We start from the raw sequence: 26,699 nt of genomic DNA, 5'->3' as shown, positions 1-26,699 counted from the left end.
ATGTTGAAAATAGCGAATTTTCAACTTATATGCAGTTATAAAGTAAATATACTGAAATAGAAGTATTTATAAATAAATAATATTGGAAAGATCTCACCAATTGTTGTGAGGTTTTTGTGGTTCAATGCCGATCATCTAATTGTCTTGATCAATGTTCTTCTCTGTAAAGAACAACACAATACTCAGCAAAGAACAACACAATACTGAACACTAAACACCCGCGCATCTCAGACAACCAAACACAGCATTTGATGAAAAAAATCACAGACAATAGACGTTGGAAATTTTGATTTTTTTTTAAATATTTGACATTTTCATCCTTTTTTACTATCAGATCCAGAAAACAAAACCAGTGACAATCATAGACAACCAGACACAGCATTTGATGGAAGAATCACAGACAACAGACGTTGAAAATTTTGATTTTTTTAATATATGACTTTTCAATTTATTTTTCACTTTTTTTAATATATGACTTTTCAATTTATTTTTTACTGTCAGATGCAGAAAACAAAACCAGTGACAACTTTAGACAACCAGACTCAGCATTTGATGAAAAAAGTCACAGACAACAGACGTTGAAATTTTTGATTTTTTTTAAATTTGACATTTGTATGCTTTTTTACTGTCAGATGAAGAAAACAAAACAGTGACAACCATAGACAACCAAACACAGCATTTGATGAAAAAAATCACAGACAATAGACGTTGGAAATTTTAATTTTTTAAAAATATTTGACATTTCAATTATTTTTTACCGTCAGACGCAGAACACAAAACCAGTGACAACCATAGACAACCAGACATAGCATTTGATGAAAAAAATCACAGACAACAGACGTTGGAAGTTTTGATTTTTTTAATATTTGTCATATTGGTCCTTTTTTACTGTCAGATCCAGGAAACAAAACCAGTGACAACCATAGACAACCAGACACAGCATTTGATGAAAAAAAAATCACAGACAACAGACGTTGATTTTTTAATTTGGCACTTTAATGCTTTTTACTGTCAGATGAAGAAAACAAAACCAGTAACACCAGACACAGCATTTGATGAAAAAAATCACAGACAACAGACGTTGAAATATTTGTTTTTTTTTTTAATTTGACACTTTAAGGCTTTCTATTGTCAGATGAAGAAAACAAAACCAGTGACAACCAGACACAGCATTCGATAAAAAAAATCACAGACAACAGACGTTGGAAATTTTGATTTTTTTTATTTGACACTTTTATGCTTCTTTACTGTCAGATGCAGAAAACAAAACAGACAACAGACGCTGAAAATTATGTTTTTTTTAATGCAGAAAAGAATCTGTCACTCTTAGACAACCGAATGCAGCAGTTACTGGAAATAACACAAATAGCCCTGTTTATCTGTCCAGTGACTTCACCGAAGTATTTTCAGATGTAAATGTAAGCTGCATTGAATTCACCAAAAAACTTTATTCAAAACATAGAAAAAGGTAATGCTTTTCTTATTTAAAATCTACAAGCGTGAATTACACATGAACCGTTTATATTAAAAAAAACTTGCCACGGGCGCTACTGCGTCCACAAATAAACTAGTTCCTAATAACAGTTTAAGGACAAATGATGCTCTGAATGAGTTCCGTCGAAAGCGTAGCGTTTCCATACCAAGAAGACGGCATGGAATCTCGTACTCCGGTATGTTTGCAATATCATTCCATGGTAGTAATCTCAGAGCATATCTTGTGAATTTGGCCTGAATAGCTTCCATTCTCAAAATCCAGATATTCGTGTATGGACTCCAAACAACACACGCTGTCTCAAGTGTTGAACGGACCAGCGAATAATATAGTGATCGTAGGCTGAAAGGATCTGAAAATTCTTTTGTTGTTCGCAAAATAAAACCCAAGTTTCTGTTGGCTCTCGCAATTATGTCGGAATAATGATTCCGGAATGTTAGATTGGCGTCTAGAAGAACTCCGAGGTCCTTGACGACAGTTGCATGTGACAGCTGAGTACCACAGATTTGGTAATTCCATGTTATTGGCGTTTTTTCCGGTTGAATGAAATGACTGTACATTTCTCTGCACTTAAAGTCATATGATTCCTAAGGCACCAGTCCTGGAAGAGGTCAACCATCCGCTGCAGTTCAATACAATCCTTGCGTTTCTTTATAACAAGATATATCTTCAAATAATCAGCATAAACTAAACGGTATCCACGTGGTAGCAGGCGGCAAACATCATTGAAGAATATTGAGAACAATAGTGGACCCAAGTTACTGCCTCGGGGTACACCAGAGTTGTTTGTGAAGCGATTTGATTGTACGTCACGTATTTTGACACACAGGTGCCGATTTTTTCAAGTAGGATGCGAGCCAACGGGTGAAGAATGGAGAAGCTCCTAATCGTTCTATCATAGATACCTATTAGAATGAGGTGATCAACTTGATCGAAAGCTGATTTAAGATCGGTGTAGACTGCATCAATTTGTTAGCCCTCTTCAATGTGTCTCAAGCAGTGTGATGTGAATTGAATCAAATTTGTGTCAATGGAACGACCCGGAAAAAATCCATGTTCGTCAGTTGAAATGTAATACTTAGAAGCGGAGAATAGAATATCGCCGACGAAAATTTCAAGAAGCTTCGACCCAACACACAGTGAAGTAATTCCTCTGTAGTTCTTCACATTCCGCTTATCTCCTTTTTTTGAACACAGGAAACATGTAGGACTCTTTCCATTTGGTGGGAAAGGTGGATTCAGCGATTGACCTATTGCATATGATGGTGAGTGGGACACATAAAGATGCAGCGCACTTCCGTAGTATGATTGAGGGTAAACCATTGCAACTTACTATTGTAACTGGGTCTTAGTTTTAGAAAATAAAGAATACTGAATTCTTTCAATAATTTCCAAGGAAATTTTTCCAAAAGTTTCTTCGGAAATATTTTTTTGGGCATGCCATAACTCGCTTCATAAATTTTCTTAAGAATTTTGATATAGAACTTCCTGAAATGGCTCCATTAATTTCTTAGAAATTCCATAAATTAGGTCCCACAAAAAATGTTCATTTTCAACATCCTCCCCCCTTTGGCTTACTTTTTGTATGGGACATCCTCTTAAATTTGAGTTTGGGTAATCACACCTTTATAAACCCTCTCTTCTCAAAGCGTGTCGTATTTTATGAACTTTGGTTTCATAAATGAGGGGGTTAGAAGCAAAGGGGTGTAAGTGACAAAAACCTAATTTCGAGTAAATGAGGTTTAAAGTTTTTGAACAATTTTTCATCCCATACAAAATGTATGGAGCTTCAAAATCAACCCAATTTTCTCTGATTTAGTGTATTTTTTTCCAATCATCGTAGAAACAATCTTAAAAAAGTTCCCGAAAGCTTGAAATCTGAAGAATTTTATGATATGCTCAACTCAAAATCGACAAAATGGTCACAAATGGAATTCTATTTAAAAAGTAATCCCAAGGTTTTTTCAGTAATTCTTTCATCGGTTGCTTCAAAAATTCTTTCTGTAAATTTCTTTATGGAGGAAATCATCCAGAATATGTTTCATGGTATCTAGTTAAGTGATTCTTGTAGGTATCATTTCAGTGTTTTTTGCAGAAATTCTTATAGAGATCCTTTCATGAATTCCTCTGGGTATTCCTCCATGTGTTTCACCAGGAATTTATGCTTGATTTCTTCAAAGGAAAACTTGGAAAAATTTTAAGAAATTCAGAAATTTCTTCAGAAACCATTCCTTGACAGTTTTACGTTAATTCCTTTGGAAATTTCTCATGAACTTTTTATAGGAACAATTACTCAGCAACATATAGGAAACCGCGATATTCCCAGCTGACTGAATTCAAGGCGTCTTAGTAAAGGTACTCAAAAAGTTGTTACTGTGTATCGTTCTTAAAGTCCTCTGCAAAGTGTTCCTTAACAGGATACAGGAGAAGAGTTTCGCAACCCTCCGACGGCAGCAAGCAGGATTCCGTACCGAACGATCCTGTGTGGACCATATAGTCACGCTCCGTATCATTCTGGAGCAAATCAATGAATTTCAAGAGTCTCTCTACCTGGTGTTCATTGATTACGAAAAAGTTTTCAGTCGTCTCAATCACGGAAACATGTGGGGAGTCCTCAGGCGCAAGAGTCTCCCTGAGAAAATCATCGGCCTCATTGAAGCACAGAACAGGGTATTTTCGTGCAGAGTACTGCACAACGGTGTTTTGTTCGATCCCATCCGGGTCGTTGCCGGAGTGAGGCAAGCATTTATACTATGTATCACCGCAAATGTTCCTCATCGTAATCGACGAGATCACGGTGTACAACATTTAGAAGGTGATTCCTTCCGGAAATCTGACAGTTTTTTGATGACGTAATTCAAATCGTTCAGAGGCGATGTAGTACTCCCCATCAATTTGATCATGCGAAGAACGATTAGAATAACGTCACATGTTTACATTCAAAATCTATGTTTACATAGGTTACTAGCCTGCCTTGTGATATTTATGCCGTGGACGAGATCCTAGTAGGTGCGATTGATAGTTAAATAAATCGTGGGTTGCTGTGGCGGCCCAATACCATGGAGCACCTAAATGACTTCGAACTGGCTGATGACGTTGCCTCCTAGCTCAACGCAGAGCAAGATCGATGACCTTGCCAATCGCTCCTCGGCGGTAGGTGTTACCGTCAATGTCAACATAACCAAATCGTTGGATGTAAACACGGTCAACCCTTCCAGCTTTACGGTAGCTGGGCAATCAGTGGAGAATGTTGAAAGCTTCCAATATCTTGGTAGCCAAATGGCGGCCGATGGCGGCACCAAGATCAAGAAGGCGAGGGCTGCTTTTGAGAGTTTAAGAAATATATGAAAAAAACAACAACTAAAATGCACTAAAATCCGTATTTTCAACTTGGACTGAGCTGCTGTACGCCAGTGAAACTTGGTGTGTATCAGCGAAGAACACTCAACGGCTGCAGGACAACATCAATAAGATACCTGCGGTATATAATTCGAGTATGGTGGCCTCACAATTGGATCTTGAACATGGAGCTCCATCGTTGATGTCATCCAAAGCCGATAGCAACAGAAATTCGGGAGCGAAAGTGGAGGTGGGTCGGCCACACTCTTCGCCGGGCGGTTACGAAATTTGCAAGAAAGCGATAGATTGGAACCCATCAGGACATCGCAGCAGAGGCAGACCCTCAGGATTATGACGACGCAGCCTCAACAAGGAAATAAAGAAAGTCGACAGAAGTTTGATCACGCCAAAGGTCAAGGCTATGGCTGGTAATCACCCAGGATGCAGATCTTTTTATTCTAGCCTCTGCACCACCATGGGTACTAAACTAATCTAATCTAATCTAATCTAGTGCTTGCACAGCCAGTATTGAAAAGAATCAGGACTAATAGTAAGTAGTAGATAAAAAATATGCATAAATTATACCTGCATAAAAAGTGGTTTTAGTATATGACATTCCAAATAGTTTTCAAATTTATTATTTCGTATTTTTGTATTTTATTATCTAAAAAATATTCCTTTCAGTGTACGAGAATTGCAAAAAACTATGGCAAATTGTAGATTTTGTCGCGAAAATCAAAATTCTTGCTCATGGCAGTGATAAGCATCCATACGCTACAGATACATGACGACGACTAGATGAATGAACTGCCTACAACTGACGTGACATCGCCGCCACCAGAACTCGAGCAACGTGTAGGTACGGTTGGTAGCAGTCCCAGTCAGTGATGCACATTTGGTTTCGACGCGAATCGCGCGCGCTCTTGTTACGCCTTTAATTGCATTCAACCGTGACGCCCTCTCCAGCACACCGCATTTCACGTTTATTTGGCAGCTAGTTTAACAGTTGTTGCCTGAAAACGGCAAACGATTTGTACCGAACCGACCTAGTGTGATTTGCCGTCACCACAGAGAATGTGTCGTCTGAGAAGTCTATTTCGATGTGAGTTTAGTTTGCTCATTCAGTTTTGTGGTTAAACGATTGACACTTTAATGAAGTATGAAGAATTCGTTTTGCTGTTACGAGTAGTTTTATCACCTTCAGGGACTCGCTGATGGAAGCCAGAAAAAATATTATTAGGATTCATATTGAAAACCTAAAATGAAATGGAACCACATGAAATATTATGAAAAACTGAAATTCGTCCCAGTTTTACATGCAGGTTTAGGAAATGTAGTTTTGTAGCCACTTTTGTTCTCAATATTGAAGTAACAACCGTTTTAATTACTCCGTAGAGCTCAAGTATTTGAAGCAGAAAGAACTGTCCTGCCATTCTCATCTATTATGCACCCTATACACCGCGTAAATATGTCCCATCAACACTGCACAGCAACAAGCATTACATTATTGCCATGACCCCTCGCGCCAAGTGGAGGTCCCAGTTGTTCATGTTCATTGACCTCGTTCGAGGTTTCCTGAACCGCGAAATAGCTTTGAAGTGCAATAGATTATGTCGCACGCCCTCTCACATACGGTGCACCACCGTGTGTGTACAGAAGAGGCAGACACCCGTAGATAGGTATGGCCCCTTCTCGTTCAGATCCGGCCGGAGATCCGCGTGGCTGTCGATATTGCACAATGTTCTCTCTACACAGTTAACATCACATAAAAAGGCATGAACAACGGTGTATCAACATGTTCGCCGAACGAGACACACGTGCCCATTCATGCGTAACGAAGTGTGGCTATTTTCCGAGTATGGATCGGAGATTTTATTTATTTTTTCTGCTGCTGCCGTAGTTAGGCCCAGGTATTTCCACACCCATCCTATTCGTTATGCAGAGATTGACATCATCGGCTGGAACCGGATGGGAATTTATTGTAACAGTTCCGTATTGTAAGTTGCTCTGAACAGGATAGGTGCATTGGCTTATTTTTAATTGGTGCTAGAAGCTTTTACCAACTAAATTTATCATTACTTAACACAATTTTATCGAGCTCTCTGCTATCCTTTTACGAGGATAGGCTACACACCAAAAAAAAAAAAAGAAGTAGGTACCGAGTTTAGCTGTATTATACTGGAGCTCTGATATGCAGAGTAATCAGAGTTGAACGATATATCCTTATCTGCTAAATTTTCCCCGTAAAAGCTAATTTGTTCCTTCTTCTTTATGGCTCTACGCTCCCACTGGAACTTCGCCTGCCTCTCTTCAACTTAGTGTTCTTTGAGCACTTACTTACCTTACCGATCATGCTAAGGCCGGGATGACCTCTGCTGTACATAATAGCCGCCTTCATTCCGCTTGGTCCATGGCTGTTTGTCTCCAGTTCCGCACTCTGCGTAGGGTCCGCAGATCGTCCTCCAACTTAGTCGACCCACCTAGATCGCTGCGCTCTACGTCTTCTTGTACCAGTCGGATGACTCTCGAGAACCATTTTAGTCAGGTTGCTATCCGACATCCTGATGACGTGACCCACCCACCGTAGCCTCCCGATTTTCGCGGTATGGACGATAGTTGGTTCTCTCAGCAGCTCATGCAGCTCGTGGTTCATTCACCTTCTCCAAGTCCCGTCTTCCATCTGCACTCCGCCGTAGATGGTACGCAACACCTTCCGTTCGAAAACTCCAACGGCGCGTTGGTCCTCTGCACGTAGGGTCCATGTTTCGTGCCCATAGAGGATGACCGGTCTAATCAGCGTTTTGTAGATAGTTAACTTCGTGTTACGCCGAACTTTATATGATCGTAGAGTTCTGCGGAGTCCAAAGTAGGCACGATTTCCTGCCACAATGCGCCTCTGAATTTCTCTGCTGGTGTCGTTGTCGTCCGTCACCAGTGAGCCCAAGTACACGAATTCTTCAACCGCCTCGATTTCATCACCGTCGATATGAATTCGGGGTGACGGGCGCGGTGATTCCTCCCTGGAGCCCTTTGCCATCATGTACTTTGTCTTCGACACATTAATGATCAATCCGATTCGCCTTTCTTCACTCTTTAGTCGGATGTACGTTTCCGCCATCGTCTCAAATTTACGAGCAATAATATCAATATCATCGGCGAAACCAAGCAGCTGAACGGACTTCGTGAAAATCGTCCCACTCGTGTTTATCCCCGCTCTTCGTATTACACCCTCCAAAGCAATGTTGAACAGCAAGCACGAAAGACCATCACCTTGCCGTAACCCTCTGCGAGATTCGAAGGGACTCGAGAGTGTCCCTGATACTCGAACTACGCACATCATTCGATCCATCGTCGCCTTGATCAACCGTATCAGTTTATCCGGGAATCCGTATTCGTGCATAATCTGCCATAGCTGTTCTCGATCGATTGTATCATACGCCGATTTGAAATCGATGAACAAGTGATGTGTGGGCACGTTGTATTCGCGGCATTTCTGCAAGTCCTCCTGACCTACCTGAGCGTTTAGGTCTCCTATGATTATATTGACGTCGTGGTTTGGGCAGCGGTCGTACTCGTGTTCGAGCTGCGCGTAGATGCCTCTTTGTTATCATCAGTGTTTCCGGAGTGAGGGCTGTGCACGTTTATTATGCTGACGTTGAAGAATCGGCCCTTGATTCTCTACCTGCACATTCTTCGGCCGATCACCGAAGTTCGGATTCCACTTAAAGAACGAACTCAGAAGTTCAAGTTTGGTTCAATTCCGGTTTCGTTGAACTTAATTCTCCAATCTCATGTATTGTTTATGAACTTGAAAGTACATGTACAAGCTTTAGACTTCTCTTCAAAACGACATTAAAGTAGGAAAGAGGTCCAGAAAAAACTTACTTTGAACTTTTGAGCAGAGTTCAATTAGCAGCCTTGGAGATCTCCTGAAGAGTGGGTCAGATTAGTCTTATATATATTTTATGCCTATTTTATCTCGGATTTGCAGAACAAAGAGCTTTATTGCTAAGTTTTATTACTCTATCTTAGAAATTACTTCAGGATTGCCACAAAAGTATAATTGTTACTTGGGTTAAAGCACTGTATTTTTTCAATTGCTTCATTGGAGCAATTTATTTTCAAAATAAAATTTTCTTTTATTACATTACGAACCCCTTTCGCAAAACACCCCGTTTGAATGCACACATCAAAGATGACAACTCAGAGAAAAGCCACCCACGCTTTACCACTCCCATCCCTCTCCTCGAGTTCCCCAACGTAGAGCATAATCACCAACTCCCACAACCCACGTTTGCAGTGCTTTTGTTTTCCCTCATGAACAACAACGACATCAATCCATTAGGCTTCTAGTTTACCGGCAAAAGCAAAATATCGGTAGTTCATAATTGAATTTCCAGGCGCAACCCAGCCAACACATAGGACCATATTCTGCGCATCAAACGAACTGATGAACGACGACAACTGCCGATGCTGCTGCAAACTGCATATTAGTATGGGACACGCTTGTATGGAAAAAATAAATCCTCGCTCCAGTCGACTTATTCGATTCCATTTAGGTCCCATATGAACTGTACAAAATTTCAGCGTAATCGGTGAAACTATAATTTAGCGCAAGCGGTTCAAAGTTTTCATACGATTTACTATGGGAAAAGTTACACTTTCAGATAAAAAATCCCAGAGGTCGCCCTTTGTCTCCTTAATTCAAATCGATCATTGCATCTTGTAGAAAAATCATTTATAAAACTTTGCTTCGAAGACCGCAAAACAATTGGATGCTTGTGGAAAAAGTTATTGATTTATTACCGATTAGTGATCCAACGAACGGCTTTTTGTTTTGTTTTATCAGCAGCACTGCTGCTGCCGTTGTTGCATGGGGTGGCGGGTGGCATCACCACCCCCAGAAACAGCAGCAGCTAAGGCAGAGGCTACAGTGCTGCTGATAAAACTAAACAAAAAGCCGTTCGTTTGATCACTAATCGGTAATAAATCAATAACTTTTTCCACAAGCATCCAATTGTTTTGCGGTCTTCGAAGCAAAGTTTTACAAATGATTTTTCTACAAGAAGCAATGATCGATTTGAATTAAGGAGACAATGGGCGACCTCTGGGATTTTTTATCTGAAAGTGTAACTTTTCCCATAGTAAATCGTATGGAAACTTTGAACCGCTTGCGCTAAATTATAGTTTCACCGATTTTGCTGAAATTTTGTACAGTTCATATGGGACCTAAATGGAATCAAAAAAGTCGACTGGAGCGAGAATTTGATGTTTGTCCCATACTACTGCATATTGCTGCGGCGGGTGGAGCAAGCTCTCTCCTCAACCGGATGTGACAGCCTTCCCGGCGGAAGAATGATGACAATATTAAAACCAATATTGTTAACCGGTTATCATTTTTTGATGATTGGGTATTGAACTTGAATAGTAAATTATTGGTTTAGTAAATCGTTTCAGAAAATCTTTAAACTTTATTACTGGGAACCCAAGACGACATCATTATTGACAATATTTTGATTATCATATAACAATGCTTCTTCTTTTCAATGCTAGAAAATATATTTTTATGTTTGCTCCAACCCGCAATATCACCTTTTGAATAAACTATGATTTTCGAAGAGATATGTTCTAACTGATTTGGGATTTTTCGACTGGAACTGGATGTTATTGCGTAGAAACGGCTATTTCAGTCTTAATTTACGACGATTTATTTTATTCTACCCGACGTTTCGGTCAAAACCCATGGCCGAAACGTCGGGTAGAATAAAATAAATCGTCGTAAATTAAGACTGAGATAGCCGTTTCTACGCAATGATATGTTCTAACTATTGAATCAAAAGAGATAACGATCGTCTCCGCGCACGAAATGACGCGTTTTTAAATGCTCTGTTAGTGTTTCTAGGGCGACTTTGATGGGAAATTGAAAAAGTAACAGCCAGAAAGTCGGTAAGGCAAGGCAGCCCCTAGTGCGTTACGTCAAATTTAAAGCTACATAAAAACTATTTTCAACAAACTTGCTCAAAATTGACAGATCTTCAAATTTGCCAAAAAAATGTATGTTATTCATGCAAATAAAAAACTTTGGTTCCAAATTCTTTGAAAATATGGATTACCCTTAATTTCATCTACATTCGAAAGCGGGCCTTATCATTAGGAACAATTTTGTAGAAGACCATATTTCAAACCTAACTTTACCAAACACCGTATGTAACATATGTAAACAAAAAAAAAGTTTTTGACATGAGGCGAATCTCGTTAAAAGCTACTTGTATCAATCATATTTAGGGATGATTTGTGAAAAAATATTTTTCACTTTCCTAAAATGCTCAAGATATGAGTTGCTATGGGAACAGTGAACTTCCCCTCCGTGATACGGTGTTTGGTAAAGTTAGGCTTGATTTTTCCGAAAAATGATTTGAAGGCGCTTAATGCATCTTTCCGCGAAATGGTTCATGGACCACTATGCAATGTCTGGACTCCGTCTTGCTCCGTGCAACATTCGCTTCGAAATGTGACGAGTACCGTATTCTGGTGGCGGGGGTGGGGTGGCGGTTGTGTCAGTTTATCAGCGGGGTGAAGTTAATTACTATGGGATCCACGTCCTGAAACCGCTGAGGACGCTACAATTATGTTGCCATGGAAGAACTTTTGACGTAAATCAACTGTGTAAATGTATTTGAAGAATTTTTGAAGGTTTATGCCAACTGTGACAGAATAAAAAAAAATCGATTGTTTTGGATGTGCATTAAAATTTATTGAAAAGACTGTCTCCCAAAAATCGCATCCCATCAACGCATTGCGTGTCAGATGACTCAAAAAACACCTTTATTCATTCATGGTAGGCTTATTGCACATAACTTTGAGTGAAAATTTATATTAACATATAAGTTTTACATGAAAATAGCATATTTTTGCGAAAGTAAGACGATTTTTTAAGAAATTGCCTATCTTTAGGCGTTTAATGTGGGTCATTCTGTTCAGCCTTGACAGAAACTCCCTCGCGAGAAAATGAGGAAGCGGTTTCGGCGATTTTCTGAGGAGTGAAAATAAAACTCAGAAATCACAACGCAAATCCTCAACAGCACCAAACGCGTGCTTGCCGCGCAGCGAGGAGTTCGTCCAACACTCATAATTGCTTGTTCTGTTTCTCACGTCCAGACACACTCAAAAAGCACTCGGGAGTTGCAAACCCATACATAGAAAGACTCTCGAGGCGAAAATCACACTCAAAAACCCGAAATAATCATCGGCTCTTTTTTCGTTCCCCTCTTCCTCAATCTGTTTTTATTGCCTCTCTGTTTGGGGTTCGTTCGCTCCCTCGCTTCGAGGCAGAAGCAAAACACCGCTCTAGAGCATGTTGTAAAACTCTTTCGATTTCGAGGAGGATTATCAAGCCTGATTCTGTTTATTGTTTTTTTTTTACATACACAATACACCTGTTCTAAAAATTTTAACAACTTATTCAGATTCAGCTTCATTAAATTTAGTTTGTTCAATAATTTTCCAATCTTAGAATGTCATGTCATTGGTTGATCAACTACACCCCGGATTGAAGGTTTTCAAATTTGGCCTTCTAAGCAATTTTTACAAAATGCAATAGTTTCTTGTAAGAATTTCGTTTTCGGAACTTGAAACAGATCCACGCATCCAGATTTTGCGTACTTCATTTCTTTCTTTGCGTTCTACTTTCTTTTATAGATTAGTGTACTTCATCCGATCAAAAGGGTTCCGCTCATACCAAAGGATCACCTTTCATAACCTGAGGATCGCCAGAAGGTTCGTGTCAACTATAACCTAAAGATCGCCCCAAGGTTTTTCAATATAATCTGAGGATCGCCTACCGATTTTATTTACACCAGAGGATCGCCTCTAAGTTCTTTCTAACCAGAGGATCGTCCAAGGGATCGCCTCCATGTACAACTGAGGATCGCCTCCAGGTATTTTCTGCACTCGAGGATCTCCTCCAGGTTCTTTGTATTAATAACCAGATGATCGCCTCTTGGTTACACCTGAGGATCGCCTCTGGGTGCTTCAATATATTGTCATCCCGCTTTCGGTTTTGGTGTAATCTGTCAGATATCACCCTACATCCTTAAACTTGTCTATGCAACCAGATGGTTGCTAACATATGGCAACATTATCGTTGCAAGAATCCGAATCATTTTTTTTTATCTTAAGATGCAGCCACACCTTTCAAAAGCTCAAATCTAAAGAACCAAATATCCTATCGCGCTGAAAAGTTGATCGATTGGTAACCTGCTAGTTATGACCAATCAATCAAGTTTTCAGGCGATCCGTCTTTTGGTTCCTCAGATTTGTGTACCTGTTTCGGTACCTGTTTTCTCGAGCCTTTCCAGTTCTTCTTCAACTTTAGGTAGGAACAAAATCGGAATTTTCCTTGGCTTCACAAACATCGGAACAGCATCTGGCCTAAGCTGCAGACTAACTTTCGAATACTTGTTGCAGGACAAAGAATCGTCAATCAAGTCTTCATAACGGTCCAGCATTGGTTTCAGCCGCTCTTCCAAATTCTTCGTTTGTTCAGCATCGATTTTGTTAAATTTGATTTTCAGTAGTTCACCAATGAAATCTTTTCCGATCAGAGGGTTCCTTCCGCCTTCAACCATCACAACTTGACCAATCGCTTGTACAGCATCGAATGTTCCTCTTGTGTAGCTTCGCCGCCAGTAAACCCGGGTAGAGGTAAAATACTGACGATCAAAACATGATGTTGGTTTGATTGATATAAGAGATAAAAGATCTGAAAATAATATCTGAAAAATGTTCCTGGAACATCTGAACAATATTAAAATTTGATATTTCAAGATCATACGAATAGCTCGCTGCTATTGGTTAGATCTTACAAAATCTAAATATGATTTGATGATGATGTTCCAGGAGTAAATTTTTGATTTTATTTTTAGATCTTTTATCTTTTATGTCAATAAAACCCATATCACTTTTTGATCTCCATATCAAAATATGCTATTATTGAGCTCTTTTCCTCTACTCGGGAAGAAGACCAGCTTTCCTTGGAACGGGCGTTGAGAAAACTCAACGAACTGAGACTCAACATTCCTCCGAGATAACGGTAATTGGTGATTCAGTTTCCACCTCAAACTTCGTGTTTTTTCCATTCAAGCTAATACCCACGCAATAAGGGTCACTGTACACCATGTTGTTGATCTCCAAATGGTTCACGGTTTTATCCTTTCGTCCGAGTTTTTCCTGCGTCTTCCTTGGACAAACCACGGCGATGTTTCCCTTTTCTTTGCAGATCTTACAGACAAAACTTCGATACTGGCTGCTGCGGAAATCATGATTGTCTTTTTTTTTCAAGATTGAACATCCAGGGGGAGGGGGAAATCATGATTGGCTTTATCGCAGGTGTAACATGTAACAGATCCAGTTTTCTTGAACGATTTCGGAATGTAATTGGGTCTCTTCTCTTTGATCGTGTTCACCTCCAGGGCCGCTCGATTCTTCAATGTTGCTTCACGTTTCGACGCATTCTTTCAAAAATTGGTCCAGGTTGAAATCCCGTGACAAAAATATCTTTCAAAGCGTGATCCAAATATTCGCCAAATTCACAGTTCAGCGTCAGATTCTTGCCGCGCCCGGTAGAACAAAGCTCTTTCCCGATAGGTCTGGACGAACATTTGAAAAGGGCCTATCTGCTTTTTGTAAACAAACATGTTTTTGTCTCTGTAGGGCCCATCTGCATCCACCCACGCACATCAACACCCTTAACAGATAGCTTGAAGAACACTCTTTCTGATAAGGGTGTTGACGTGCGTGGGTGGATGCAGATGGGCCCTACAGAGACAAAAACATGTTTGTTTACGCAAAGCAGATAGGCCCTTTTCAAATGTTCGTCCAGAGGTAACAACCGTTGGACAAAATCTCGTTCGTCTTGGTGTTTAGTTTGGCAGGGTAACAATTATTCTTCACCATCTGGTATAGAGATAAGTGACATTTCAACACACGAACACTAGCGCAAATTTTTCCTCACACAAAAGTGCACGCCGATTGAAAGGCTACTCAGATTGCATATGCAAATATTACCCAATCGATTTGGGTAAAACGGGTAAATAATGATAAAACTAACGTCCGGGGCAAGAGTGCAAATATTTTCCTCGCAGTTTCACAACTACATCTACAAAAAAAGCACGCATACATTTGAACGTGATTACCTTTATACCTCAAGCGAAATCGATGTTAGGAGTACTGCGGATTTACGCTTCTCTTCCAAATCAACCGCAACGAAGTACTGCTTCAAACGTTCCTGGTACACCTCCCATCGACCATGACCTACCATCTTCATAAAACGTAGGTTTGAACTCCTTTCGTCGCTAATAGTTCTGTATTGGAACAATTAAGAAAACGTCTTTTTTCTATGACGGTAAGAATTTCTAATCAACAACTTTAGTAGATAACTAAGCAGAAGTTTGCTATCCGAATGGTCCACGGCTTGTCGCGTTGCGTTGGTATCGCTGATCCACGTGTGTTGGTATTGCTGAGAACCATGCGATAGCACAGGACGTATTCAAGTGCAAGGTCTCTGGGCTACCAGATTTGCCTGTCGTGACAAAGCGAATAGTTGTCTCCAAGATGTCCCAACTGTTCGACCCATTTGGACTTCTTGAACCCGTGGTCGTAATCGCACACATGTTCACCATAGGCGAAACTACTGGGGGTGCCGGGGGTGCCAGGCACCCCCTAGAATTTTAATGCATTGCTGATAGATATGGGGCGATGAATGATGAATGGATGAACTAATGAATATTTGTTTGTAGTGCACCCCCTGGCAAAAATCCGTAGTTTCGCCGTTCACCCCAACTCTCTGGGCAGCAGACCTGTCGTGGGATTCTGCGTTTGGAGAAGAGACAACAGCATGGTGGAGAAATTACCGTACTGACATCGAACGGCTTCACCAACTGGAAGTTCCGTGAAGAATTCTCTGAAAAACTCAAAGATAATATTCTATCTACTGTTTTTGCGAAGCTAATGCGCGTAACAACAACGCATTTGCCTCCTCAGTGCCTTGTTATGCACTACAGCCAGTGTGCACGATTTTGGTGCTGAGGGGAGGGGACAAATCGCTGCAGTTACGTGCATGGGGACGCGACGCCTCGCAGAAGGATAACGGATGCAGCGTCTACATCGTTTCAACGGACAAGCTATGGCAGCTCCACTAGCTTCTCACCTCCCCCGTCGATCAGTGGCCGGAGTGTGCGGTTTCGATGCCGACCATGCCGGAAATTGGAATGTAAATGCGTCAATTGGTATCCCTTCGATTTGGTGGACGAAGACGTAAACATTTTAAGGTAATTTTCGGAACTAGCCTAGCTAACGCGGTTTGTTGCGCACTGCTACCGGTTCCGGAACAACTGAAATGTTCCAAAGAACAAACGTATTCTATCTTCACTGCCGCTAAACGAAGTGGACTTTGCGCTGAAGTAGGTACAGAGCCAGAAATTCCCAACGGCAGTTCGTTGGGGGCGAACATCTGCAAACAATCGAAATTGTCACTAAATAATCTGAACGTTTTCATGGACGAGTTCCGACTCCTTTAGAATGACGGGTGGTTGGAGAATTTGAACGCTTCTTTGATACTCGTAATAGAAATACACTAGAACTCCAATTGCGCTGTAGTCACTTTTCCTAATTAATTATTTTAGTAACTTTAATTGTTATGATTGTTATAAGTGTTCTTCTTATAGAGGATCTTTTGTTTTGATAAACAAAATTTATTTGACACTTCTAGTACCGCTAGTGACGCTGCAAGAGCGAGGCAAACTAGATGTTAGTCATACGAACAGTCGCGACATTGGACTTCTGTGGCTTGTTATTCTACTATACTCGTCATGCATTGAGTTGGGTGATCACTGGATCCGTTCATTTGCAGACGCTGCATGGCGGCTCGTCGCTGCATGCTCGCCACAATACGTCAACGTTTCGGGCCACTTCGGGGAAGGGATTTGGCTTGTAAGATCGCCCGCCAATTCGTCACGTGCTTCCGATGCAACCTTACACCGGAAAACCAGATCATGGCACCTTTGCTATCAATTCGCCGCTGATTTGGAGAGGTACTTCGGTCAAAGGTACGTCGCGTTAGGTGCCGGCCAGAGTGGGCGCGTCACGCGGCGCGATGGGGAAATTTGCACGCAAAGGAATAACAATCAATAAGAAGGGGCTGTCAAATCGTATGGGAAATCAGCGTCGCGTCGCGTGACGCGTCGACTCTGGCCGTACCCTTACTTGTCTGTTTGGTGGTGGAAACCGTGCCCCTCGAAATCATGCCAGATTTGTCGTCCGTCACGTGCAGCTCCACCGTTAAGCGCTTTGGTGTCCGTCGCGGCTGCGTCCTCGAGTTGCATTGCGACAATGCGACTAGCAGCAATTCCAATCCCAGGAGTGGGTCGACTATTGCTTCGGAAATGGAATCACGGTCTGTTTCATTCTTGCTTGTTTTCCAAACTTCGGAGGCTTATGGGAGGCCGAAGAAAAATCATCAAAAAAACTGTCGTGGCTCAGATTCAATATGTCCTAAACTACCGTCCCCTCGTTCCTATTTCCGATTACCCCGACGACCTGCACGCCACAACTACTTTACATTTCTTAGTTGGAGAGTCTCCATTCGCGAACCTGATCTGCTTCAGCTGTCGCCTAATCGTGTCACCCGTTTACAAGACATGCAATGCTCGGTCGAGGATCTGTGGCCTGTGGCGTTGCTGGTCATGGGACTATACCAGCCAGCTGCACCAATGAAGAAAATGAGGGCAATCGTCTGTAGACGTTCGGACGGCCGTACTGCTGAAAGGGGGCAACTACCACCCGCTGCAGTGGCCTCCCGGACGCATCGTCTAGGCGGGTGGGTTCATGTGGCCTAGTGAAAAGGGCGTACTTAAATACACACTACACTACCTTTGTATACACTAAAACATCAAATTATTACAAACACAACACAGAAAAAAAGCATCAGCAGCATAATCTAATTAGTTCAATAAAAACTACCATACAGTGAAACCCCATTCGAATTCCTTAACCCAGGAGCGGTCGCGTCGTGTACTGAGTACACGCACCATGAAAAATGCACGCTTGTGGTACACAGCGCGAGCGCGGTGTCGCTGCAGGTAGTCAAAGACGCGACTGCTCGAGGGTTAATTACGGTCGGAAATAGTCCAAAGTGTTGGTAGTCGTTCAGTCGAAATAACACCGGAAGTGCATCCAAAAGTGCCAGAGTCGTGAGTCGCCCCAGTTTTCTCCCGAAACATCCACACGTAGAGACGAAAAATCTATGCAGATTGAAGGAACTGATCAAACCATGGCTTGCTCACAGTGCCGGCCACCAATCCCCCTTTTGCCACCAGATGACAGGTCACATTGTTTAACTGGATATTCACCTTCTTATCTCCCTTTTCTCGGGTTCTACCAGTGCTACCGCCAGCGCAACGTTAAAGGCCAAAGGGTGTGGAACCACACCTGCCCACTACTGGTGGAAAGTGGTTGAATTGTAGGGTCACTGGTGTGGCAGTACCGCATTCCAATTGATCTCCATTCGGAAGGCGCGAGGAAGTGGTGTTTTTTCTCACACGTGCTGACATCTGTTGATTATCCTCCGGGTTGAATTCTGTGCATTTTTTTTTTTCATTATTTCGTTTGCTGCCAATAGTCGGGATTGCTTGGACTCACGGCACATTTTACGTTTGCGATCCGAATGAGAACTCCATTTCGACTGAATATTTTCATCATCACAAGCTATTGAATTAATTCGATTTAGTGGGAATAAAGGACTTTTAATTGAATCCTAAATTCAATTTTGTGATTGAGCTGCTACCGGGCCGTGCATTGTTGCGCTGGATGGCGTTACTCACGGCAGGGGTTCAAAACCTCAGAAGTAATGCGTTAGGAGATCTCATCCATCAGCAACGTTTGGTCGTGAGCATTATAAGCATAAGTCAGCATAGTGGAATTCGTAGTTGCTACACTGCAATTAAAAATTGCGTGAAGCATAGAAATTTGAAATAGGTTCGTGATAATCATCTGCAATGTGCAAATTCGGATATTATGTTATTATTATTGCTAGTTGATCAGTTCAAACTTCGTGTGCAGAAGTCCCACAGAAATAACAAACGCAATTTTTCAATCTGACCTTGTTCAAAATTTGCTTTCTGCCATCCAACCCAAACATGTCGTATAAAGTATTTGAGAACCTCTGTACAATACAAACAAAAAAGCGTCGATGCGTAACTGTAGTCAATCCAAAAATATGTGATTTAATTCCATTTCGCAACAAAATATTATTTACTACACTCTTTTATTTGATTATTTTTTTTTTCTAAATTGACTTTCAAACGAAAAAAACCCTTCATGCAACATTCCATATCATGCCAACCACACCACCAACAGGCTTAATTGATAGATGTCACCGACCACGGGACATCTATCTCCTCAAAAGCCGACGAGTACGTCACCCACTCTCCGCGCTCCGGTTGGTTGTTTTGTTTTCCATAAATTCTATTCCGCACTTGGCGATGAGAACGAAGAATAAAAAATCGCACTGATCCAACCCCGACCAGAAGCACTTTCCGCAAAACCAATTGATCCATTTGGGATAGAAGTGGTGACGTGTGTGGAAACCCGACACATAGGGAGTTCAAACCGCTCGACTCTGGGGCTGCTGCTGCCTCGATGATGGTCGCCGGGATTGGCCAACTGCTAAAACACACAAAAAGGGTTCACCGATCGGAGTCAATTTGATAAAGCGGCCGGGGCTCTCTTTGTAGTTAATAGCCAACCTATTATTGGTCGTAATTGAATTATTGGTTGGATGCCACAGGATGCTGCCCACATTCCACCCACCACACAGTCGCTCCGTTTCATTCCACGTGACAAGTGCAAAGTGGACGGAAGTTGTAGCAAATGTGATTAACCGCGCCAAGGAACAAACAACGAAACTTGACGGCTTTGTGGCGTGTGTCTTTCTAGAAGTAGGGGTACGCCGTGTCGTTGAAGAAAATTGCACTGGATGTGGGAGATTTGATTTTGCAAGACGGACTTCCACTAGTCAACGGGCTGTGTGATGATGGATGACGTGAAAACGTTTTAGAACGTGATGTAAGTCCAAAGTGATCAACGATAATATGTAGCCAAGGAAACTAGGGACCGATTCGGAAGGGGGCCTTCCGGGACGCAAGTCGTTACCCGCGACTGAAGCTGCTGGAGGAACTCAACAGGACCAGATGCGCTGGAATCGCTTCTGCGTAAGCTCGAAGTGCGTAAGGCGGTTGTCCGAAATATCGCACAGGTTGTGTTCTGGATAGGCTTGTAGACTCGTCCCGATCAGGGAGTGCCCTGGGGTAAGGACTTCCAGATCGGAGAGGTCGGTAGGGATTGGCACTGGGGGTCTAGAGATTAAGTACATCTTAATTAGGGCTAGTAAGGTGCATATGTCCTCATAGCTGACGTTAACGTTACCAATCTCGCGCAGCAGATGGTTCCAGGCTGATTTGACGGCTGCCTCGTACAACCCTGCAAAGTGTGGCGTGCGAGGCGGGACAATCTCATTTTCTGCGTACCAGTCGAGTTTTTGCTTCCGATCTGCTTCGTTAGACTTCAGCATCTCGTAGATTCTGCATAGCTCGTTTGCCCACCCTTGAAAGCGGTGCCGTTGTAGCTGTGGATTTCTTTCATCCTTCCACGGCGGCCGATAAAACGGCGGAGGGCGGCCAAAAAGGCCGGTGTGGACAGATCGGAGACAAGTTTAATATGACCGGCACGGGTAGCAAAACATACAGCCCGGTTGCCCAAGTAACAATTTTAATTTTATCAAAGTTTTTTAGCGATTCAAAAATCCTAAACATAAAACCATTGATGCCGACTTGAAAATGCTCTCGAGTTCTTGTATGCCGCAATAAGCCCACGTTCTGGCTAGTTGGCCCAGTCTTATTAGGGTCTACAGGACTTCGTATGCAAACCGGCTTAGGATTTCGGGTTGTATCATAGTTTTATCAATCTTCTAAATAAAACCATCTTCTGACTTGTCAAATAATTGTTTTGATTTTTTTTCACTCTCAATGTTCGATCGTCAGAATATATTATGCTTGGTTGTTTATCCAGCCATCAATTGGAGAGATGCAGATATGGAATTCAGATTTGTTTTCCTATTTAATATGTGTCAGGAGACATGCCACGGAAAGCTTGTGGTGAACGTGACTGTGATAATGACAAAAACCAAGTGCGCCACACAAACTATGCATAGTTTGGAAGTTAAATGCATTTAATTTACTCGGTGGATTGTGTGCAAAAAGGGTTTTTTCAACACAGCGGAGTTTAAAAGACATTATGTAATTTTTCTGACAAAATAAAATGATGGAAACGTGTTGTATGGTTTAATTTGATCTTAAGCTGTACGTGAAATCATACAATTGAGTAATAATTTTTCTGTATTTAGATAAATTATCCCGGCTAGGCGACATATTTTTCTGATAAAACTCTGTGTTCCTGATGATTCCTCCAATAGGGCTAACCCTTTTGAGGTAGTCATAACTGAGCTCATGATAGAACTAGCGGTTTTATCACAGCATTTTTTTGGTTTATGTTACGGTCACGAAATCTTTTGTTGGTTTTATGCATTGCCTCACAGTTTTGTGTATTTGTTTACAAAAAAATCTCTCCGACAACAACCGCAAATGCAAGTTTTATTGAAATGGTATATAATAAGTGATAAAACCAATTCATGTCTACTTGCAAGTACTAAAGATGTTTATAGCAGAAGTTATATGATAGTTTTATGGAACGCCAAAGGTTCAAAGTAAAAAACTACCACATAAAACTAATTCAGAACAACTAGCTTTTTGACATGCTCGTATAAAACCAGGATAAAACATGAATAAACCTTCAAGGCATGCTGATTGTTACTTGGGTGTGCACCGGTGACATTATGTACACGGGACCGTAGTAGTCGAACGATCTGGTTGGAATGACACGAGATGACGGCAAGTCTGCAATGCTCTGCTGTGTCAACACGTCAGCATGTATGACATTGGTGGTACGAGCGGCGAACGACATTCCGGCCACCGATGATTCAGAATTTCAGCGTGGAGCAGCATTTGATGGTAGAACTTGGCCAGCAGAGCAGACATCGGGTGTTTGGATGAGAGGACAATCGGAAATTTGACATCTTCGCTTACGGCGGCAGAGCCTAGTCTTCCACCGACTCTGATGACACCTTCTTTGCTCATTCTCGGCTTCAACCACTTCAGTGGTGACGACGTAGGAGGATTCTTCCTGGGGAAGAAGTTAGGCATTTCTTCCGGAAATGAGTCACGTTGTGCTAGACGACAGAGAGCGATATCTGCTTCACGGAAGTCGACAATTGTCAAGGATTGGAATGGCTCGATGGAAGTCTTATGCGAGGCGGCCTTCAAGGCACGGAAGTATTGCATCTAGTATGCGACGGAACGTCGAAGCTTGCTGAAGCTAGAGAATCGGCTGAACAGGAGTTCGGAGAAGCTGGAATCGACGGTAGCTACCAAAGTCACTGTAGTTTTCGCTTCTGACATCCAGCGTGGATCAAGCGAAGGCATATCGCTGACGGGCCACTCAGACGGTGGCAGGCGTAGCCATTCCGGACCGTTCCACCAGAGCGAATGCTGCTTGATGTTGACCGGATTGACACCACGGGAAAGTGGATCAGCTGGATTAGAAGATCCGGAAACGTGATTCCAGTGACAAGATTCGGTAGTTTCTTGTACCATACCCACTCGAATGGCTACGAAAGTTCTCCACCTTGGGATGGTGGCGACTCCAACCAGTCAGTGTAGGACCGTATGGAGGAATCGGTCCACAAGAACACAACTCCAATCGTGCGATGGTTTGCGGCTTGGCCAAAGGTGCAACCTTGGACTGAACAGGAACGACTCCGGCAGACTCCGAGCGCCTTCTGCGAGGCATCGGTGAAAATGTGGAATTGGAATGAGGACGGATTGGTCAAGGATTCACAGCGCGGCATACGGAGGTTGGCAATTGTATCGACCGTTCCATGGAACTGCTTCCATTCGCTTTAAAGGTTGGCTGGGAGGGTACGATCCCACTCGAATGGATCGTCGTCTTCGGTCTTCAGCGCCCACAAGCGCTGCATGAATAACTTTGCGACTACTATTACAGGCCCAACAAGACCCAGGGGATCAAAGATCTGCGCGATGTAGGACATGATCTTCCTCCTCGTAAGAACGGGCGCGGGCAGCGGAAGGTGAACCTTGAACGACATCATATCGGACGTCGGTTCCCAGATCAATCCGAGGGTCGAAACGGAGTGAGTGTCTTGGAGATCGTGATATGGTGCCAATGCCAAATCTTTGGCCGGAACATCGGCGAGGGCTTCAGGCGAGTTGGACGCCCACTTCTTCAGAGGGAAACCTGCTGCTGACTACACGGCGGACATCTCTCAGCGCACTTGGATTGAAGATTCTACATCGTCAGACCCAGACATGAAGTCATCCACGTAGAAATCCTTCTCGGCCTTTGGCGCTGCGGCTGGATACTCTTCGGCCGAGTCTTGAACGATTTGAACTACGGTTCGGGTTGCCAGAAATAGAGTGGATCCGAATCCATACATGACAGTTTCCATTTCATTCGTAGCAATCGGTTGGCTTGGATTGAAACGCCAAAGGATGCGTCGACAATGGGGATGGATCAGGGTTTGCCAATACATTTTCTCGACATCGGCTACGAATGCAATCTGGTGACTGCGGAAACGGGTGTGGATCGACAGTAGATCATCCTGAACGACGGGTCCAACTAGCTGAAGGTCGTTCACGGAGTATCCGGACGCCGTTTTACACGAGGCGTCAAAGACGACTCGGACATTCGTAGTGGGGCTGGATTCTTTGAACACCGGATGGTGCGGGAGATAGCAATGTGACAGGGTGTCGTCTATTGGATCCACAAGCTTTACCATGCGATTTAAGGATTCACATTCTTCCATAAAGCCTCCTTGGTGGTTGGATCTCGCTCAAGTCGTTTTTCAAGGCCAAGAAAGCGGCGTTCGATGATTGATCTAGATTCACCGAGAGTGACGAGCGGATCGCGAGTGAGTGGTAAGGAAAGTGACGTAACGATCCGACGATTCGCGAGTGGTGGTAGTGGCATTCAGTTCTTCACAGATATTTTCTTCGGTCGTGAATTTGGAACAAGTGTCAACGGCCTCCAGTTCCCAGAACTTCTACAGGGCTTGTTCTAGGTCCACAGTGGTGAGATGACAGACACACGGGATTTTCGGGGATTGGATGGATACTGATAGGGTATCGCGCCACTTGGGCGGTGGCTTCTATATTCGTCTGTTTTCCACTATAACTCAGTCAATTTTGAACCAATTGACTTGAAATGTTGTACACGAGTAGATACTATTCCTATATCACCACACTCCAAAAGTTGTGTCAATTGATTCAAATTTGACTGAGTTATAGTGGAAAACAGACGAATATAGAAGCCACCGCCCAAGTAGCGCGATTCCCTACTTTCTCTGACACAGTCCATCCGAAAAAAGTCTCAACGAATATAGGCTGTCCGTCGCCGAGTTACATGTTGCTGTCAGTGTGCAATTCGTGGTAGATTATACCGGTGTCAGGCCATTCGGTCGAAGGTCATTAGGCCGAAGGCCATTCAGCCGAAGGTCAATAGGCCGAATGGTCATTAGGCCGAATGGTCATTAGGCCGAATGGTCATTAGGCCGAATGGTCATTAGGCCGAATGGTCATTAGGCCGAATGGTCATTAGGCCGAATGGTCATTAGGCCGAATGGTCATTAGGCCGAATGGTCATTAGGCCGAATGGTCATTAGGCCGAATGGTCATTAGGCCGAATGGTCATTAGGCCGAATGGTCATTAGGCCGAATGGTCATTAGGCCGAATGGTCATTAGGCCGAATGGTCATTAGGCGGAATGGTCATTGGGTCTTCTTCTTGCCGTTACGTCCCCACTGAGACAAAGCCTGCTTCTCAGCTTCTATGAAAACTTCCACAGTTATTAACTGAGAGCTTCCTCTGCAAATGACCATTTTGCATGTGTGTATCGTGTGACAGGCACGAAGATACTTTATTGATGCTGAACCTACTGATATTTTACCAATGAATTTTTCCTTCTTTTATATATGGGCTGTTCTTTCTAGTACCATTGCTAAAATAGTTTTTGGTGCTGAACTTGCTGATATTCAATTCATAAATTTTTCCTTCTTCAAAACATAGGCTATTCTTTCTAGTTTCATTGGTAAACTAGTTTTTGGCAAAAATTGTTGGAAAAGGTAAAAACAACGGCTAACTTTCAATTCGTCCTGATGACCATTCGGCCTAATGACCATTCGGCCTAATGACCATTCGGCCTAATGACCATTCGGCCTAATGACCCAGCATCGCGAGAGAGGCAGCCGTCAGGTGAGGAGCTGTCTGGCGGCGCCTGCAAGGCTAGGAAGATACTAACCCCTAAGGTCAGCAGTAATGCCAGCAAGTCCGACCCTAGCCAGGGGTCCCGTAAAATTGCAAAGGCGCTGTCCATAAACTACGTAGACTTTTTTTCGACCATCTCAGACCCCCCCTCCCCCTAGTAGACTTTTGTTCATACAAAATTATCGAAATTTGTATGGAGCGTAGACATTGGCCAGAACACCCCCCTCCCCTCTAAGAGTCTACGTAGTTTATGGACAGGCCCAAAGGGTGAACCTGAAACGGCTGGCTCGTCCTGAATGGAAGGGAACAGGGGATTGTGACGGTTAGGCCCTCAGCAAGCACAGAGTTGGGTGGACCAAAGGGAGGACTCCCCTTCGACAAAGCCGCAGGTCGAAGAAGTCATGGACGTAAAACCAAAAAGGCGTAAAAGAGTGGGTGCCAAGCGCGAGAAAGGTGACGCACTTGTCATCAAGACCGAAAAGTCGATGGACTTGGACGTCTTGAAGGCGATGCGAAGCGACGCCAAGCTCTTGGATCTGGGAGCCGACGTGCGCAGTATCAGACGTACTCGTACGGGCGAGATTATCCTGGAGCTGAAGCGCGTCAAGGAACGCAACGGCGCCGCCTACAAAAGTTTAGCGGAAGAGGTCCTTGGCGAAGGGGTAGAGGTGAGGACTCTCACACAAGAGGTGACTTTGAAGGTGAAAAACCTAGACGAGGTCACTGAAGTTGGAGAGCTCGTTACGGCACTGTGGCAACAGTGCTACGTGCATGTGGCCACCGCAGCTGTTACGCTACGGAAGGGACTGGCAGGGACACAGGTAGCTATGATTCATCTACCGGTGACCGACGTGAAAAAAGTCCGTTAAAGCAGGGAGGATCAAGGTAGGCTGGTGCGCATGTCATCTGACATTCCACAAGTCTCCGGAGGTTTGTTTTAGGTGTCTGGAACCAGGACACAAGTCATGGGACTGCAAAGGCCCTTTTTTCCTTCTAAACCATAGGGAGATAATCTGCAAACAGACACCCTAACATCAAGGATAGGGTAGTGTGGGGCTGAGGCCGTCTTCAACATAATAATAAAAGCCAGGGCTACTCTCTTATTGTACCCACTAAACACATTCCTATGGTCGCCAAACCCTACGTCTCTCCGGAACCATCAAGAAGGTATTGCCAAAGGGGAGTCGCTGAGCACATCTTTACTTGCGCCAATTATTTTCAGTGTGCCACCGGGTATTGAATTGTGCCCTAGATTGTGCCTCAGTGTGTCCCGAAGTGCCACTGCTTAATGATTCAGATTTTGCTTGGCAACTACCAAGACAACCAACTGTTTGTTTTCATTTTGCAGGTCAAATGCACATGGTTGCCTAGTTTTTTCACCCAAACTCAAGTGTCAAAATTGTGCCTCAGAGTGCCTCGGT

At 43.0% G+C, this 26,699-nt stretch overlaps 2 protein-coding genes across 2 annotated transcripts in view; both read right to left on the bottom strand.

Moving 5' to 3' along the window:
• Positions 1-26,699, bottom strand: part of LOC134285187 (uncharacterized) — a 316,349-nt gene that overhangs the window by 111,325 nt on the left and 178,325 nt on the right. The gene's annotated exons all lie outside the window — the stretch shown is intronic.
• Positions 22,899-23,795, bottom strand: LOC134289531 (uncharacterized). The gene is made up of 2 exons (XM_062855467.1): positions 23,310-23,795; positions 22,899-23,264 (listed from the first exon to the last, which is right to left on the bottom strand). Exons 1-2 carry the CDS (start codon positions 23,793-23,795, stop codon positions 22,899-22,901), a joined length of 852 nt encoding a protein of 283 aa, XP_062711451.1.

This window comes from Aedes albopictus, chromosome 1, assembly GCF_035046485.1.
Source record: "Aedes albopictus strain Foshan chromosome 1, AalbF5, whole genome shotgun sequence".
In the NCBI taxonomy this organism is placed as follows: domain Eukaryota; kingdom Metazoa; phylum Arthropoda; class Insecta; order Diptera; family Culicidae; genus Aedes; species Aedes albopictus.
This window is presented reverse-complemented; position numbering and strand designations above follow the sequence as displayed.

Coding starts and splice junctions, on each gene's coding strand:
- LOC134289531 (XM_062855467.1), bottom strand. CDS start 23,795: ATGGTAAAGCTTGTGGATCCAATAGACGACACCCTGTCACATTGCTAT. Junction 23,265..23,309: donor TCATGTCTGGGTCTGACGAT/GTAGAATCTTCA, acceptor TCCGCCGTGTAG/TCAGCAGCAGGTTTCCCTCT.